Genomic DNA, 17,241 nt, shown 5'->3' with positions numbered 1-17,241 from the left:
TCTGACACGTTTCAAAAGGTCAAATTTTTACTTTGAAGACTAACACTCTCTGTTTTCACTACCGCTTAGCGAGTAGTTGGTGAGCGTTAGCAGACAAGTTAGCCTCTTTCATGCAATCTATGCGCAATTGTAGCAATCTGCTAGCAAAAAAAAGCAATGGCATCAAGTTTTTGTTGCAGCTAACTGGCAGTAAATGCTACTACACAAACATACAGGTGACATTAATTTTCTTAGCTAACCCTTATCAAAGAAGAATATGTAATAATATGCATTATTTTTTCAATGTATAACTAATGTTTTCTGGTGTTGCAGTGTTGTAAGTGCTGATATTTCTAAACTGGGGTAATTCAAGTAGGAAAAAATGAAGACATCTATGAGCAATGTAACACGCACACACACCGTGATACACACAAACAATTATGCTCTGTCACCATGTCGTGATCTGCTTCATTTTGTGGGGTTTTCCCGCTTCTGTGGCTTTAGCGTTATCTCCAGGGGACTGAAGCGGGGGTCCATGTGTATGGTGCGCCGGGGCCATAGCTGCTGCGCTCGGTCGGTGGACCGTGAAGGGCGAGGAATGCCTGTGTAGATATGGGAGGGATTTAACTGCCAGCCACAAGGGTAATGATTGATGGAGGGCCCCGGTTAATTAAAACACCACTGCAACTCTCTTTCTGCGACCACTGTTGGTGGCTTCAGCCTCTTCAAGTAGAAGCAATACAACCCATTAAAGGCACACCACATTCGCCCCCTTGGGCTCCAGTTGTGGATGTGCTCATACCTGCTGGGATGTAGCACAGGAAATATAATGGCTGTATTCACTTCGGTTCATGGAGCATGTTAACTCAAGTCTCATTTTTGTTGGCCTTGAAGTCTTGACTTCATGAAAAGGGAAAGGAGAAAAAAAAAAGCTTCCCCAGGCCTCCATCTTAAATGGATTTTTAATTAAATTGATGATGTGAGACCAACAAACTCTCACTAATGGTTGGCTGTGCTCCCTGTGGTCCTAATGTGCCGAGCCCGTATTTGCAATTTCCAAATGATTATTCGCTGTTTGATTTATGTTGCTTCATCTGAATTCATTTTACCGTCAGTTCACAGCAGGTTCACGACGGCTAAACGTACACAAACACCCCACTGGAGAGGAGTGAAGAAACAGCCGACGAGGTCGGCTTGACATTCCGGTCCGACCGATTCTTACAGATGGAGTCGCAGGGAACTAGAGGCAACATTGTTTACAACGACCCTGTGCCAAATCTGTCTCCTGTAAACACAATCTCCCACCTGACCAGCAGACCACATTGGGAAGATAAACACCACAGCACACATGAACAAATGTTCCCTTGTCTTACCATCTTTGTAAGGGCTCTCAGGCAAAGTCCTTACCCACAAGATGTAAAGCTCCAACGGAAAAAAACAAAAAGGTCATAAATATGTATGTTTTTTTCAAATAAAAGTAAATTGTGCATCTGTTAGAGACTTGTTCAGCTACACACTTAGTAAGCGAATGAGTGAGTACATCATGAAATAATTTGTGTTGGAGTGCTTCAAAACAACCAAGAGTGCGCGTGTTTCTTATAATGAAGACATCACCCAGTGCAGCAGCGCGTGTTTATCCTTTTGGACAAAAGAGGGACTCTGTGGCACAGAAAAAATGTGCTAGTGTGTTAGTTGTGGAGATTATTCATTTGTAGTCAGTTAATTAGTTTTTGTCTTTTTTATGGGATTTCTTGAAAGTACGAAATAAACAACCTTGTGCAGCTATTTTTGGCCTCCAGAACCAACAAAGTGATGTCAGCACAAGCTCACAGGTACAAACAATATCAGCGATAACTCCAAACTCCAGCAGCTGTAAACAACTACAGTAGCTGGTGAAAGGCTTCAGCAGCATGACTCGAGCACCCGGCCATGTCATTTAGATGTATTGGCCCACTAGTAAGGGCACCGTGCACAGGGGAGCGACATATCAGGTAGTGCTCTCAGACAGGCTGAGGAATTTTTCTGCCTGCTGAAGAACAACAGAAGGTCAGAGGGCTACCAAGATACACCTGGCACAAATGGTACTCCTCAGAGTGGCTAAAAAAGATTTATCTTGATACCTGTACTGTTTTATGGGAGTCAAGTCCCATTCTGTACAAATAAGATACTCTAAACCACGGGGCATGCACATAATAACTAAGGCTGATGCCGTAAATCCAGATGGATGTACGCTGTTAAAGCGTTTTTACGGTTGCTTATTTCACACATCATCTGTCTGAATGAACATCCTCACCTGCCGCCTCGCTCGGTCCTACAGAAATCAGTCTTACAAGCGACAAGACAAGCACATTTTCTGGAACAAGAGATTGGGAGAGGTTATGTTATCCTCAGCACGACTTCTTCGTTGGTGTGGCATTTCAGAAACATATCAGACACGAGTTTAACAATCCGCCCCTCATCCCACTTGGATTCCCCGGACTCTAGGATGCCGCGTGATTAGTTCGAGGTAAATGCTGATGATGAGTACTTAGAGATGAGTGATTTGTCTGCTTGGCTGTTTTCTTAAACGTTGTGTCTGCATTAGCTTATCCTAATTAACATGCAGCGATACCTCCTAATCCTCCAATTACTGGAGCAACATCTTAGGGAGCATCTGATGGCCGCTCATTACACAGGTAAGACTCTGTAATACAATTAAAAGCAGCTTAACATTCTGTAGATTAGCCCGCCGCGTGCCCCTGAAAAATCATTGACATACAGCACGCATGGTGGTCTTCATTGAGAAATATGGAGACGCACAGAGCAGAATTCACAAATGAAAACTCTTTATGGGATTAAACTTTTTTTTTCTTTTTTTTCAAGGAAATACTGTTTGATACATGTCTGCTTAGTACTAAAGATACTTGGAGTAATAGTGCCTCTAATTAAAACTTACAGTCATAATTTAATCTTTACTTCTGGAAGTCTTTCGTCTTTTACTTGATCTTTTATCACAACTGTGTTGCACAGACTGCAGACAGAACATCCATATTGTTTGTAAAGTCCTGTTTTAAAGCCTTCATTTTAGTGTCTTGGCCAACTGTTGCCAATTTGGGTTTTTTGGGGGTCACACATTATCATTTGGTGTTGTCGTAAGCTAACGCTAACTTTTGTCCTTTAATTAAAAGGGGTGAGTTCAAAGGAAATCTACTCCCGTGGAGCTGTCAGGTGGAGATATAGAGAGCAAGACTCCACTTTGTCCCAGAATATATGGTAAAGTCAGGCGTTGCATCACATCACAAATCAGAACATTTTCTGGACAACCGTCTCTAAGATACATAAACATTTTATGGCCCAAACTTTGAACACATATTATGGTTACTGTGAAATTTTAGCTTGAGTTAAAGAATACTTTTCAAAATATATACATCTATTGACCCACATTCAGACCATTTTTGGCACATTGAAATCTGAAGCAAGATTGGATCCTGAATATCTAAGTAACTATTAAAAATGATAATACTGAATGAAAACGTGGATGATTTTGATGCAAAGGGCCGGAGAATGGATGAACGCATCATTTTCAAAAAACGATATCTTGCAAAGTATTTAATATATGAAGCTAGAATTTCACAGGAATCATTATATATTTCCAAACTTTGTACCATACATTTTTTATGCAAATTGGATCCAGTCGAGCAGAAGGCCCGCATTGATTTTAAATGGAATGACCCATATGGGAGTCTGACTCTGACATTTGGACCCAGTCTCAAGTGTACCCTGAAGGGTTTTGGCACTTCTGTTTGGTGTGTAGTTTCAAAACCAAGGCAGACTTTAAAAAAAGACTACACCTAGTACTAAGTACTCATCCAATCATGTAATAAAGCAATGACTTGTGTGCAGGTGGAGTATTTTTGTATTAGCTGTAGCTGATGTGAAACCACTGCAAGACTCTCACTTTAACATAATGATCGCTAAAGGCAGAAAAACAAATGGAGTTTCCATTATAGACCGCATATAAAAGATGGTCGTAGCCAAGGTGCGATTTGTGACACCACCCCAGAGAAAAAAGAGAGATCTTAAATATTTATTATGTTACCGCTGTGAATGTAATGTAATGTTAAGAGAAGAGTCTGAACTTGAACATATCACAAGAACATTTACGAGAATAGTGTTTTTTTTGTTGTTGTTGTTTTTTAATGGCATGAATATGTGCAGTCTTCTCGATCTAAAGTGATCCATCCACCCACTATCAAACACAACAATACAAATGGTTTAACATGTCAGAATTAAATCCCCCTGCCTTCCCAGTAACTTGGATATAGGCTCACTCTCGGTTAGTGAGGTCCACTTATGAAGCCTCAATCTCAGCATTTTGGTCGTTGCTATTTTGACAGTTTGCGACCACAAGTGAGCAGCTGACTGAAAACTGAGAGGCACTGCACGCTCACGTGCTAGAAACTTGTTGTCACAAAGTAGCATTTGATTTGCAGAACTATTGACTTAGGAATTGTATAAACGTTGGAGGCTATGAATTCGATGAAAAATAAAGAGCATTCAGAAGGTTCTCTGAGGAACTGTTGTTTACTCGCACCATCATCCATAAAATACGAGGAGCCCAGCGTTAAAACTACATCTATGTGTTTTTTTCCCCAGTTCTGCTTCCACAACCACCATGATGTGTCAGAAATTCCTCTGTACATGTGAAACAAGCCGCCACGCTAGAATTATGACCTCAAGGCATTGTGTTGGTTTTGAAACATCAAGCTGTCTGCTCAGTCACTGCTTCATGTGCGCTCTGACCAAATTAAACAGGAAATGGCCCTCCCCGAGCCTCACGGCTGGCAGGCCTTACCATTAAAAGTGATCTGCGATGACGCTGATTTCAATGATGAAACTAAGAAGAAATATGCTGCTTCCACCCCCAACGGGAATGCAAAATGAGGCTTTACACCTCTGTGTTAGCAACCTTTTCCCCCTACAGCAAGCCATAGGGCGTGTTTTTTGTAATATAAATAATTCAGGCACTCCACTTTGAGTTTGCCTTAGGACCAACAAACCATGACCCTAATCATGAAAGCAGGCTGTTAAAAGCACGATCCGTGATTCACATGTCAACAACGGTGTCGCCATGCTGCCTGCATTTAAAACACAGGACTGGAACGTGTCCTTCCTGTCTTATCAATAAAACATTTGTGTCTCGTGTAATAAATTTACAGATCTGGAAGTTGTGCAACAAAGCTGTGTTTGCATGCGTGGAAACTACCCAGTACAGTGATGTGACAGACAACTTTGTTAGCTTTAAAAGTTCTTCTTTATTTAGGCACTGGCTGAAAATGACAAAGAAAAGTCTCAAAATAATACACTTCATTAATGGGAACACATAACACTAGAAAACATTATCTCAGTTCTGTACCATACTGAAATGTAACAGGACTTTTTTTTCGATGTGACTGAGATGACAACATAATTACACATACAGTAAGCAATAGAACAAAAACATATAATTATCTGATCAAATAAACGCAAACAGAAAAAAAAAATCACTTGAAGAGGTGTTTCATACTGTCAGTGAGCTAGAATCTAGCTTTGTTTTATACAACAACGCAAACGTAACTTCATTTAGTTCGGATCATAAATGACGACGACTGTTCTGAGCTCCCGAAGGCAGGTTTACGTTTCCAGGAGCTTTATGTCACATGACACTATTCCTAGAGAGCCCTGAGAGTTTTCTTCCTTCATGTGTTCGGCTCAATTCTGACGATTGAAAACGCACAGACGCGCATGCACACACACGCTTTATAGTATAAAAGTAAAACAAATGCATCACAGTCTTATAAATATAATAAAACAAAAAAGAATTTCTGGTAAAGCTGCAAAGCTGTGATAACACAATTTCTGACAGCAAATGATGTGAAATAATGTAAATAATGTCACAAATGTTATGAACGTCTCAGTACTGAGATGGCATCACTGTGAATGGGTTACATTTTTTAACTGTTATGCATCCATTTCACTGTGATCCGAGCATTAATGCCACAAGTCTAAATATAGATAGATTAACAGAACCCATAAAAAAACCCATCTAACACTGAAGATATTCAATTTTGCAGCTTGACCAGAAATTTAAAACCGAAGTGTCACAGGAGTTGTGGAGTATACATGAGGAGGTATGTATGTATGTATGAGTCATGTAGAGTGCTATCTGAGAATTTACAGGGTAGATTAAAGTGGCTTTACAGTGACTGATCAAACATAAAAATGTGTGTTTGTTTGAAATCTTCTCCAACAATCTGAATCTCGAACAGCAATAATTTAAGGGACTGTTTCAAAATTACCCTGTGCATCCAAACCAATTCCCCTTTTGGTGCGATCTCTTCCATGATACTGCGTGAGTGCGAATGAAATAGTGCCGATTCTCGAGAACATTTAATACACGAATGCCCGAGATTAAAGTTACGGACCTAAATGATTTTAATACTGATGTGTCGTACCAGAATAAGTGAAATAAACTGTCTCTGTTAGATAACACAAACACAAATGTCGAACTGTAAAACAACTTTGAAAACATTCAAAGGGATCACATTTTATGGCACCGTTTTCTAAGTGCAAATGATCAAAGAAAGGCAACAGGAGCAGACACGCACACAGAAGTAAGCAAGTACAGTATGAATGGTTCATCTCTGTACTGTAAGTGGTATCGCTGCAGTCACCCGGTGATTTCAAACCCATTACCAGTAAATCTGGAAATTACTGGATATCCAAAGCACTTTAAAACTAAATCTTGCATAAGTGTGTAGATATGACAGTTACAACTTCTTCTGAAATGGGTCACTCAAACTGCCGTATTATAATTAGTAAGGGGTTCTTAGAGCACTGAGCGATCTGACGAGGGGGTGACGGTAGTGGGCTGCAAGTTTATGAATGTGCAGTCGTGTGGGGTCAAGAGGAAGAGCGTCTCTGCTGCTGAAGCCCTGCTTTGGCTTTCTGCTTGTCGTACTTGACCGAGATAATAAGGAAGACCAGCAATGTGACGCCCTGGATCCCCGCCAAGAGGAAGAAGTAGTAATGCAGAGAGCAGTCATTGATATTACCTGCAAGAGAGCAAAATAAGGACATGTTATTAATAGAATATGTAAGAGTTTAGCCGAGAGTGTGCACGATGAAACTGGCATTCATGTAACTCTTAAAAAGTTGGGAGCTGCACGAAGAAAAAAAAAAAGAAGACAAATATGGAAATCTGGAGAACAAAAGCATTGCAACATATTCGGAGGGTGACAGCAGGAGGGTTCTTTGTCACAAAGTACTACTCCACGTTAAAAGAATACCAAAGGCAAAGGTAAATGGCCACGAGCTTGCAACTGTGTCAGGTTGCTGTGTATTCAGCAGACATAAAAGGGGTGCTTGAAGTGAGCATGTTAGGGAAACACGATTCTGTCAGGAATTAGGATGGAGCGGGTGAGTGGGGGGGCTGAGGGCTTGTTACTTCTCATTTCACCATTGTGAAATCTTGTGAAAGTGAAGACAATTGACCCCACACTTCAGCGCTGATAAAGGAAAGCGGTATTGAAGCAACAGAGCAATGCAAGCCCTCAGCTATGATTCCAGCCCAGGAGTCTTTCATCGGCATTAAAGGGATTTTTGTTCCTAGTGGGACTGGGATGTGATTAAAGAAAAAAAAAAAAGATAGGTGGAAAAAATAAACTAATGCTTCCACTGTGATCTGTGGGACTTTCTTTTCTATTTTAGAGACAGGAAGAGAAGACAAAAAGACCGAGCAGAGGGTTGCAGAAGACGAAGAGGAAGCAGTGATGGTATTTGCCGACATTCCCTGCCCATTTATTCCTAATGGATTTGGCGAATCCAGCCCGACATCGGCCAACTTTGACTGTCTTAGCATTTGCTACACTGTTGGCTGAAGTGGCCGTTCTCATTCAGCGACAAAGCTCGAGAGGACAGCTTAAAACAAATCCTGTTTTGGTCATGCTAGGGGTTTACATGAAGGGCAAAGCCGATACGGTTGGTTTCGCTGGTCAAGTACGGTGACAATTGGATTGGCATTAAAGCAGCTTTTTGTACAAATGACCGTGCGAGACAGATCAATTGACTTTCAGCCAACAGCATGAGACGATGCTATGAACTACTCTGCTGGACACGGAGGGATTTTTAGGCTATTTAAGGTGCCTCGATGAGAGGAGAGGAACATCTTTGCTAAACATCTTTGCTTCATTTAATAGTATACCTTTTATTATTAATACTATTATTATCATCATTTATAAATGAGGAAATGTGAAGCCCCAGAGTAATCTGACAGAGAAGCAGGCTTGATTCTAATTAGATGAGCGTCTGAATTAAGTCAAGTTCTGTGTACTCACGTGGAGTCTAATTATACCAGTTTAAAGTTAACAGGCCCCTAGGTTAAGGTAGTATATGGTATATAACATATGGTCTAAGATTTTTCATTTATTTCATTCTTTTACTTTTCTAACGACTTCACTGAGCGATTAAGAAACATGAATAGTGTGCTGCAGGCATGCACTCGCTTACTAAATCACTGAGCTTTACGTTTAAAGTCAGCAGTTCTAACAGACAGTGAGGTTGAGCCTTTAGTCTAAACACAAACAACAACACAAACAAACACAGGGAATACAGAATGTGCAGTTCACAGTATGTTGCTTCAAACTGCCTTTTGTACAATATTAGGATGATGACTGAAAATAAGAAATGTAACGTGGACCTTTAAGCACGTGAGGTTCATTCGAATGTTAAACACAGACATAGCAAACATAACAAAAACAGGACTTTTAGGTAAATCTAATTTTAATACCACACAAATATTTGACTTTTTAATCAATTATTGAAAATGTCATTCTCCTACTACCTTAGCTATCATAAATGTCAGGGACTTTGGCCATAACCACTTGCACGTGTGCTCTGTGATATTACCACGGACCTCAAATATCAACGTGTGTCAAACCGACCAGACTTCTGTGTTGAAAATCATCACTGGATATGAGAGCTGGGTTTAAGACTGTGACCCAGACACCAAACCAGAGTTTTCAGTTGAAGAGTTAACAATTTCCACGGCTGTCACAGTCAGAGGTTTGCCTTTTCTTTTTCTCTATCACTCATATCGTTGCCCCATGAATTCAGCCGCCCCGTTGAGGTTGACGTATTGTGGCATCTGAGGGAAGATATTAACCGGAAAGAAACCTAACTGTGGTGCATGCCACTGTAAGACAGCTCACAATGCTTTGTTTACCCATTCTACTTGCTAGATTCACAGACTCCCTGTGACTCCACTCCACAAAATGAAATTCAAGTTGAAGGTTGCACTGGAGGAGATCCAGCGCACGTTACCAAGGCACAAGTGCAAGATGACAGAACAGAACTTACAAACGGTGATCTCCAAAGAACAGCTACGCTGAAGGCAGTCCAGAGACACTCGGCGAGTGAGCTGCCAAATTTAAATCAGGTGAGGTTTTAAGATTTTTATGGGCGGATCGCACAGTGCGTTCCAGGCGACTGAGTGACTGCTGAATGTTCTACACCAACTAAAATGCTGTCGTGCTTGCACAGCCAGTTAAATGGCTGTATAACTTAACTTTTCTAGAAATCATTGAAAATTAGCACTCTTCCTTTAAGGATGTTCAGTGATTTCAGCCTGGCCTCAAGTCTTAGATCAACTGCCATCACAGTGTTTTAGATTGAGGTCCTTACTGCTCACTAAAAATGTAAAAAAAATAAAAAATAAATCAAAGACGGGATTATGGAGGACAGGCAGGCAAACACATTGGTGCTTTGAGAATACTGGAGGGCAAGATGACTTAACAAATGCACACATAAATATGTCCATCTGACCCTCCATAATTTATAAATAATAATGAACAAATGAACAGCTGTGACTTACAAAAATTGCCAGTTTTACATAAAAAGGTTTTTACATAAAAGCCACAACTCACTGCAGAGGTGCGATCCACAGCTTCAAGTTCCTTCTAATCAAAGAGCAGAATTTGTGGCAGAGCTCATCAGATCACATCGTGCACATTGTGCAAATACAGATGGCCATATTCCCACTCGCTGTGCTGTATGCACGTTCTTGTGGATAATTAGACATTAAGGCGAACAAAGCGGCGCTGCTACGATAGGATACATCCCTCAGGAGCGACTCCTCGTCAGTGCCCTGTGCACTGGGCTGTTTCTATAGCTTGGAACCTTTGATCAAGGAACAAAGAGGCAGCTGATGACTTTGACCCCAGCTGAAGTTTTATCTTATTTTGTGATGTCATCTTAATCTGGTCAAGGGTGTAAATTGTGAGAAATAGATCAAAAACCAAGACAGTGTTTAAATAATTCATGAAGATGAAAAAACAATGTGTTTGACAGCAGGGCATGAAAGGAGAGGGGTTAGCGCGGTGAAGGTACTTAGATTTTCAATCGATAATTCACAGATGGTAAAGCAAGAAGAGCCTGCTGCGGTAGTCTTAATTCACAAAGCAGTATCACATAAAGGAAGTAATACAGCATACAAATGATGCATGGAAACACATATACATGCTCAATAGTAATAACAAGAGTGTTTACTAAAATATGACCCATTTAATGTAGGATATAGACCATAGAAAAATAAGTGCAAGATCTACAGAAACGTATTCAACAACCTCTGAGTTTGCTCTCGCGTGCTCGACCTGGAACAAACCCAGATTTAAGGAAAGTTTCCTTCAATTTAAAGTAAAAAAAAAAAAAAGAAGAAGAAAAAACTCAAAGTAGCTTTAATAATATTCTAACAGATGACTGGATCACAAACTTTGTTCTAGTTTTGCAAATCTACCTCTTAACTACCAGAATGAAAACTGATGCTGGTAAAAAAGTAACATCCAATTTTTTGGAGCAGTACTGAAAACAGTGCAAGGTTTTCAAACAGTATCAGTGCCAGTATGATACGACCTATTGCTTTCGAACATATGTTTACGGTTTTCAAAGTATTTAATCGATTGTTGGGAGAAAAAATATGCCCAAAAGTTCTCAGATTTAAATGGATGGGAGAGCTAGAATGTACCAACAGAATGACAGCTTGAAAGAAGTTGCAAAATTCTTAAAATGTGCTTTAACCATTAATTTATCACCAAACTGAAGTGAACTCTGTTTTCTTTTAAATGATATCTTCTTTATACCCAATACAGTATTTTTATCTGTAGGCATCTGAGTAAGAGGATTGCCAACTACTTACCCACTAAAGGTCAATCATAATTTTTCATCTTTTGTCTCACTCCTCTGAGCACATTTTTAACACTATGAAAAAAAATCAAGTACAACTTCATCCAAGGAGACTGCTATCCTATTTTTACCCTAGTGTGACTGAAGCACAGCATGAGGGCACAGGTGTGTGTTGGCTTTTAAAATAAAAGCCCTTGGATTATTACTGGAAATGCAGTATGCTTTAAAATCTGCTAAATTTTCAATTTAAAAGCACTCACTGGTCAACAAGCATTTTCTACTGGGATTTTCTCATGTTTACTTCAACAAATTTCACTTGCTGACTCCAAATCTGAAAAATGTTTTTATCTCAAACATCACGTTTTGTTTTGTTTTTTTTAAGTTATAGTTTTCTAAATGTTGGACAACTAAGATGAACGGACAGAAACGGCGATGCATTTCAGCATTTAAGAACAAACTCTGATCTCCAGAAAAGTGAAGCCAAAATTAAGGAAGGTGTTTTTGTTGGTCTTGAAATCCGTGAAACTGATGCTTGACAACGACTTCCAAAAGAAACTGTAGCAGCACAATGGGAATCATTCACACAGGTTATCCAGAGTTTTCTTGGAAATTAAAGAGCAGAGAATTATGCTGAGGTTGTGGAAACATGCTGAAAGTACACCAGTTAAAAAATGTCACTGAAGATGCACATTCTCATCTCGACTTTTCCCCCCCAAATCAGGGAGATGTCAGCGATGAAAACAGGGAAAGATTTTATCAAGATATAAAAAGTGACGGAAAATCTGTATCAAGGAAAATTTAATCTAAGCACCACGTGTGACCACTGTTGTTTCTTGGATGTGCAGCACAAGTGCAAAAGCAAGTGCCTCAAACATTTTTGAGCTGGTCTTGTTTTATTTTGAGCTGCCAGAAATATGCTTAGACGCAGATCTGGTATCATTCGTTTATCGTCAAGACAGTTTTGGTGGGAAATAGTTCAAATTCCAAACATTGTGTTGATTTATTACTATTATTCAAAAGTGATGAAATGTCAATGATGGGTATCTCAAAAACTTGAAGTGCAAGATTAAATCGGATCTCATATAATATCAGTGTAATAAATAGATAAACTGGTATAAAGTTCCTAGTAGCAAACAAAAAATGTGTTTTGTAGTATTTATAGTAAGATGACGAAAGCCTAAGTCTTGTGGTAATTATAGGCATAAAAACATCCAATTACTTACTGGCAAACGCTTTGACCCTTCAGCTTTTTTTTTTTTTGCCAATCTTTTAAGCTACAAGCACCAATCAGCAAAGTCTGACAGCCAGCGACACTAAAGACTCTTGGTGCGTCTAACGGGAACCATCAGTTTCTTAATGGAGGAAGGAAAAAAAAACCTTAAACCCTAACCTGCACCACACAATGCAACAGAACAGGCAGGAGCAACAACCCCACTTCATAAAAATCCCATCGTTTAGCTAAATCTTAAATTACATTCAAGCTCCTTGTTTCAGTCTCCACCCCTCTCCAGGGCCCACTTGGCTGCAAAGCACTTTTGAAAAATATGGAAAACTAATTACAGCAGCACAAGACCAAACAAGGACATACTTAGAAAAAGCACGGATTAATAAAGCTGATAAACATTTGACAGATGTAATTAAATTAAATTCAAAGCGAGGTAGAGGGGGGAGCAAAAAGAGTAGTACTGTTGATACACTTGTTACTAAAATGTTGCCATGTTTAGAGGATCTGTTTGGCAGCTCTGAGTTAGTAAATTTCAAGGTTGTGATTAGGCTGAATGCTGCAAACCAGAAGGGTCACCCATCCAATATTGGAGCGTTGTAAACTTGTGGGATAATTTACCTGCAAGTGGGCTTGAGGAGACCATGTGAGTCGAGATGAAATGGGTCAATATCAATTTAATGTTTGAAAATGGATCAATTGATCCAGACCTTCAGTATTATAACCCAACATTTTAATGCTCCAGTGACTTCAATGCCATCCTCAGCCCGAGAATGAAATCGGGAGAGAGAATCGATGCATGTTTGCTTCAGCAATAAATATTATTTTCTGCAGCTCTCTGCCGGCTTGGAAGACTTCATGATTGATGCTGAAGTTTTTAAATTGCTACAACAGGCTAACCATATGTATGCGCCCCCTACAACCTCTGGCGTGTATACAGGCCTATACAGTCCTTTCAGACAGAGTTTATGTTAAATTCGTCAGATCTGACACTAGAGGCTTCCATTAACACCCTGACATTTCACGCAGTGCGGCCCAACAGGATGTGCGAATGTCAGCTCGCTGTGAATATCTGAACACGTGCCAGACATCTGACATAACATCAGCCCGGAGTTGAATGCTGGTAAAAGAAAAGGCCATTTCCTGTCACGTGACTACAGAAATTCACAAAAACCATTCACTAACAGTGAATAAAACCTACACAATAGGGAAGGCGAATTAAATGCAAGCGCCATTATCTGAAGACAAAAGCCTTCTCCTGTGTAAAGGATAATATTGCATAGAGCGTAAAGGCTGATGCTTGACTGACTTAGCCTGAGAATAAAAGTAGCTGCAGTGTTGTTATACCAGGCCTATAAAAATACCAATGAGAGAATGTGATGGATGACTACTCAACCAGATGTAACCACGGTGGAATACAATTTGTTATGAGATTTAAGGGATCAATAATTTCAATATGAGCTTGAAATGTTTTAAGTTTGAGAACTAAAATGTTGCACAAAGTGCTCTGCGGACCACTGGTGTGTCCTTCAGTTGCGCACACACAGGGCCATACACCCCAAGAACAAGAGGTCTTCTACCTATCTAAATATACCAGACATACAGATTATCACATAGACGAAGTGTCAGGAAACAAACAAGCAAAGAAGAACATCTAAAAAACTAAAGACTCATCTGCAGTGGCATTGACGTTTGAGCTGCACAAGTAAAGAGAAGCTCACTCAGCAAAATAGGTCATAACTGGGCAGAAAATTAAAAAGATAATAGAAAATGTTCAATGACTGGCTCTTTGCTGACTCTGTCCAAGTGAGGCAGGCTCCGTGAGGAAAAATGTTGCCCATCCCAGTGTTGGAGCATGCACAAGACTGCAGATTCCTTCTTAAGATGAGCAATACAATGACTTGTGTATCATTTAAGCCATTTAAATCTTGGACGAGTGCTATTACTGTCTCTGTGATGCAGAAAATTACTGGAAATAAAAAAGGGAACTACGCCACTATTCAAAAAACAAATATAATTTTTAATTTTTTAAACCATACGCTTACAGTGTTGTCAGAAAGTCCTGTGTAAACACATTTTACTTGCTAATTGTGTTTTAGTGTGTTTTCTAAGACTTTTAAACAATACACTGATAACTGACCAGTAAATGGACTGGTTTATATATATAGTGCCTTTCTACTCAAGTTGACCCCTTCCCACTACAAGTCTTATTTACCCTTAAACATTTATTCATACAGTGCTATGGCTAGGTGAACTGTCCATCATTCACACTCACACAAATCAGGCAGGCAGTTGGGGTTCAATATCTTGCCCGAGAATATCCTGATCGGTGAGTGGTAGTCGACCCCTTCTAACATCTGAGCCACGGGCACCTCTGGTAACACTAGTAGCTGGGCTAAACACACTCTGGCCTGATGACCACTATCCATGTTCAGTGCAATTACCGCTTAAACAAAACATTTTCGGGATCACCGCTTACACATTTACTTTGTAGCACACATTGCCAAAATCGCAAGAAGTCCCTGATGACATAAAAGACAATCACCCGGGAAGGGTTACAAAGCAATTTATGAGGCTCTCAAAGTCCACAGGTCAACGATCCACAGCAGCAAAGATTACTGGAACAAGAGTGAACAGCAGGAATTGCCAAACTTCCCAAGAGCAAGTCTCAAAAGATGCAAGAAATGACAAGTCTCTCTCCTTAAGAAATGTCTATTTCTGACTCCACTAACCAAAACACACTGGGCAAAAATGATGCTCTTGTGCTTACAGAAATATTGTGATGGCACATCACAACCAAAAGCAATAATTGGATTTCACAAATGCTTCTATAATATGTTTCAAACCTATTTCAATGTGAGAATTAAGGAGTTGCAAACAGATATGCTTTAACCACAGTTACAAGTAACATTCTGAGTACCACAGTCTTTCTGTTTCAGTCTGCTGATGGTAACAGGGGTGCACAATGAGATTTAGGTGCAAGTTTGTGAACTTTTTGTCACAATGCAAATGTGTCCAAACATTCATACTGGATACACTATTTTTCTGGCATGCTTTCTCACATAAGAACCTGTGTTTACGCAGGTTTTTACATTTAAAAAACCAACAAACAAAAAAAAAACATTTGATACAGTTTAGTTTAGGGGGGAAAAAAGTAGTAAGTATGAGGTTGAATACTTTGTTATGCTACTGCCATGTGCAGTTATATTACAGCCACTGTACCTTCTTAGTTAAAGCTTTAAGAGCCTAATTAATGGTTATCTAAGGTTTTGGTACCTTCTTTGATCTGATCTTTTAAAAATATGAAAACACAAATCAGCCATGATCTTCCCTGACGTCTTTACTAAACCGAGAGTTTGAGTCTCGAAAACAAGGAGAAAGTTGAATTCTCTCTGTGACATTTTACCTACACTGACTAACAGAGGTTTGTGCAGAGAAGGGGGATGATAGAGCTACAGCATGACAGGAGGGCTGAGCATCTACCAGTGTGATGCCAAACTAGCAGCGCCGTCTCCATGTAATGCTTGAGGGACAGCTTTACTTAAGAGGAACAGGCCTATGTAATCAGACCCCCAGCCTGTGATTAATGCAGCTGTCTGTCTTCAGGCCTGTGCAGGTCAGCACAGCTCGGCACAGCTCACCCAAGACGCTGTTTACCGCACGCCATGTTGCCTGCAGCCATGGAAATAAGCTGAATCTTTTCCACGTAGAGAGCCAGGAGATGTGGAAAAAAAGCTAGCATCCAACAAAATGTGAAAAACAGCCACAATAACAAACTGCATAAACCCCGACTGTATGTAATGCCTAAGCTTTGTGCCGTATGTCTTTAATCAGTGGCCAGGAGGATGTTTTGTTCCATTTCTGCAGTTCACCTTCTTTTTTTGGAAAGCAAAGGGAGTCTTACGGGCAGAACAACTTTAGCTTACCTTCCCCTCGAGTGATGCACGGCTGAGCAAAGGATGGATATATGAGGCATGCCAAGCATCGTCTAGTGCTAACATCATCAGAAGTACCTCCCTACCTGTCGGTACACTGTATTAATGAGCTATTAGGTGTTTGTGGATAAACAATTTACAGTGTTGGCTTATTTACCGCATGCTCAGGGAAAAGTGCATCTGGGTTGGTAGGCTCTACTCGCTAGGGAGTCCATCCATCTGCTGCCACCACCACGCTATTCATTCTAGCACTCGGACAGATTTACACAAACCTTTTGTCGTTAGTCTGACATGCCTATTTATAATGTGAAACACTCTTAAAACAAGAGACCTGTGCAGGGTGTTGCCCCCCTCCTTTCTGTATAATTTACAAAGTCTTTAAGTGGATTTTAAATCAGCTCAAGCTTTTGAACATTCTTAAGGTATGTTCCTGGAAGATTAATTTCAGGCAGTCTGAATCGATGCCTCTCTTGTGGTTTTATACCTAAAGTCGATGTGGGAATACAATAGTATGTGGTCTAGCACTGAGCACCAAACAGGATGCTTGGCAAAAGAGGTGACAGGTGACTTACGGATAGCGCTGAGAATCACGTCACTACTGTGTGTTTTGATAATGATGAAGTGATGAGAACAGGTTGAAAAGAAAACCAGCTTTTATTTCAAGTTTAAGCACAAGTGCTTGAAGTCTTCGCCTTTGTGGTAGCTTCACCTACACCAGATGGTTCCAGGACCACATTTTGCAATGACACAAACACACGCACAGACATATGTGTGCGCTTACACTTGCACAAACATACAGGTGCACCCACACACGTGCTATCAGCTTCTGTCGACTTCTCTACCTCTTGATCACGGTACGTGTGACATACCTGCCAAATTGGAATTATCATAAGCTAAAATATCTCTTAC

At 40.1% G+C, this 17,241-nt stretch overlaps 1 protein-coding gene and 1 long non-coding RNA gene across 3 annotated transcripts in view; one reads left to right on the top strand and one right to left on the bottom strand.

Moving 5' to 3' along the window:
• Positions 1-2,272: 2,272 nt before the first annotated feature.
• Positions 2,273-17,233, top strand: LOC102078130 (uncharacterized). The gene is made up of 4 exons (XR_269643.4): positions 2,273-2,485; positions 2,564-2,654; positions 3,147-3,231; positions 7,708-17,233. It is a non-coding gene; the product is annotated as an uncharacterized LOC102078130 (long non-coding RNA).
• The window catches only part of slc15a4 (solute carrier family 15 member 4), a 28,802-nt gene continuing 17,197 nt past the window's right edge, over positions 5,637-17,241 (bottom strand). The window contains exon 9 of one of the 2 annotated variants that reach the window (XM_013271589.3): positions 5,637-7,052. In XM_013271589.3, the coding sequence (XP_013127043.1) occupies positions 6,901-7,052 (152 nt within the window). In that variant the 3' untranslated portion in view covers positions 5,637-6,900. The remainder of the gene's footprint in view (positions 7,053-17,241) is intronic. The other variant, XM_013271588.3, reaches the window with a different exon arrangement.

This window comes from Oreochromis niloticus, linkage group LG12 (assembly GCF_001858045.2).
Source record: "Oreochromis niloticus isolate F11D_XX linkage group LG12, O_niloticus_UMD_NMBU, whole genome shotgun sequence".
In the NCBI taxonomy this organism is placed as follows: domain Eukaryota; kingdom Metazoa; phylum Chordata; class Actinopteri; order Cichliformes; family Cichlidae; genus Oreochromis; species Oreochromis niloticus.
This window is presented reverse-complemented; position numbering and strand designations above follow the sequence as displayed.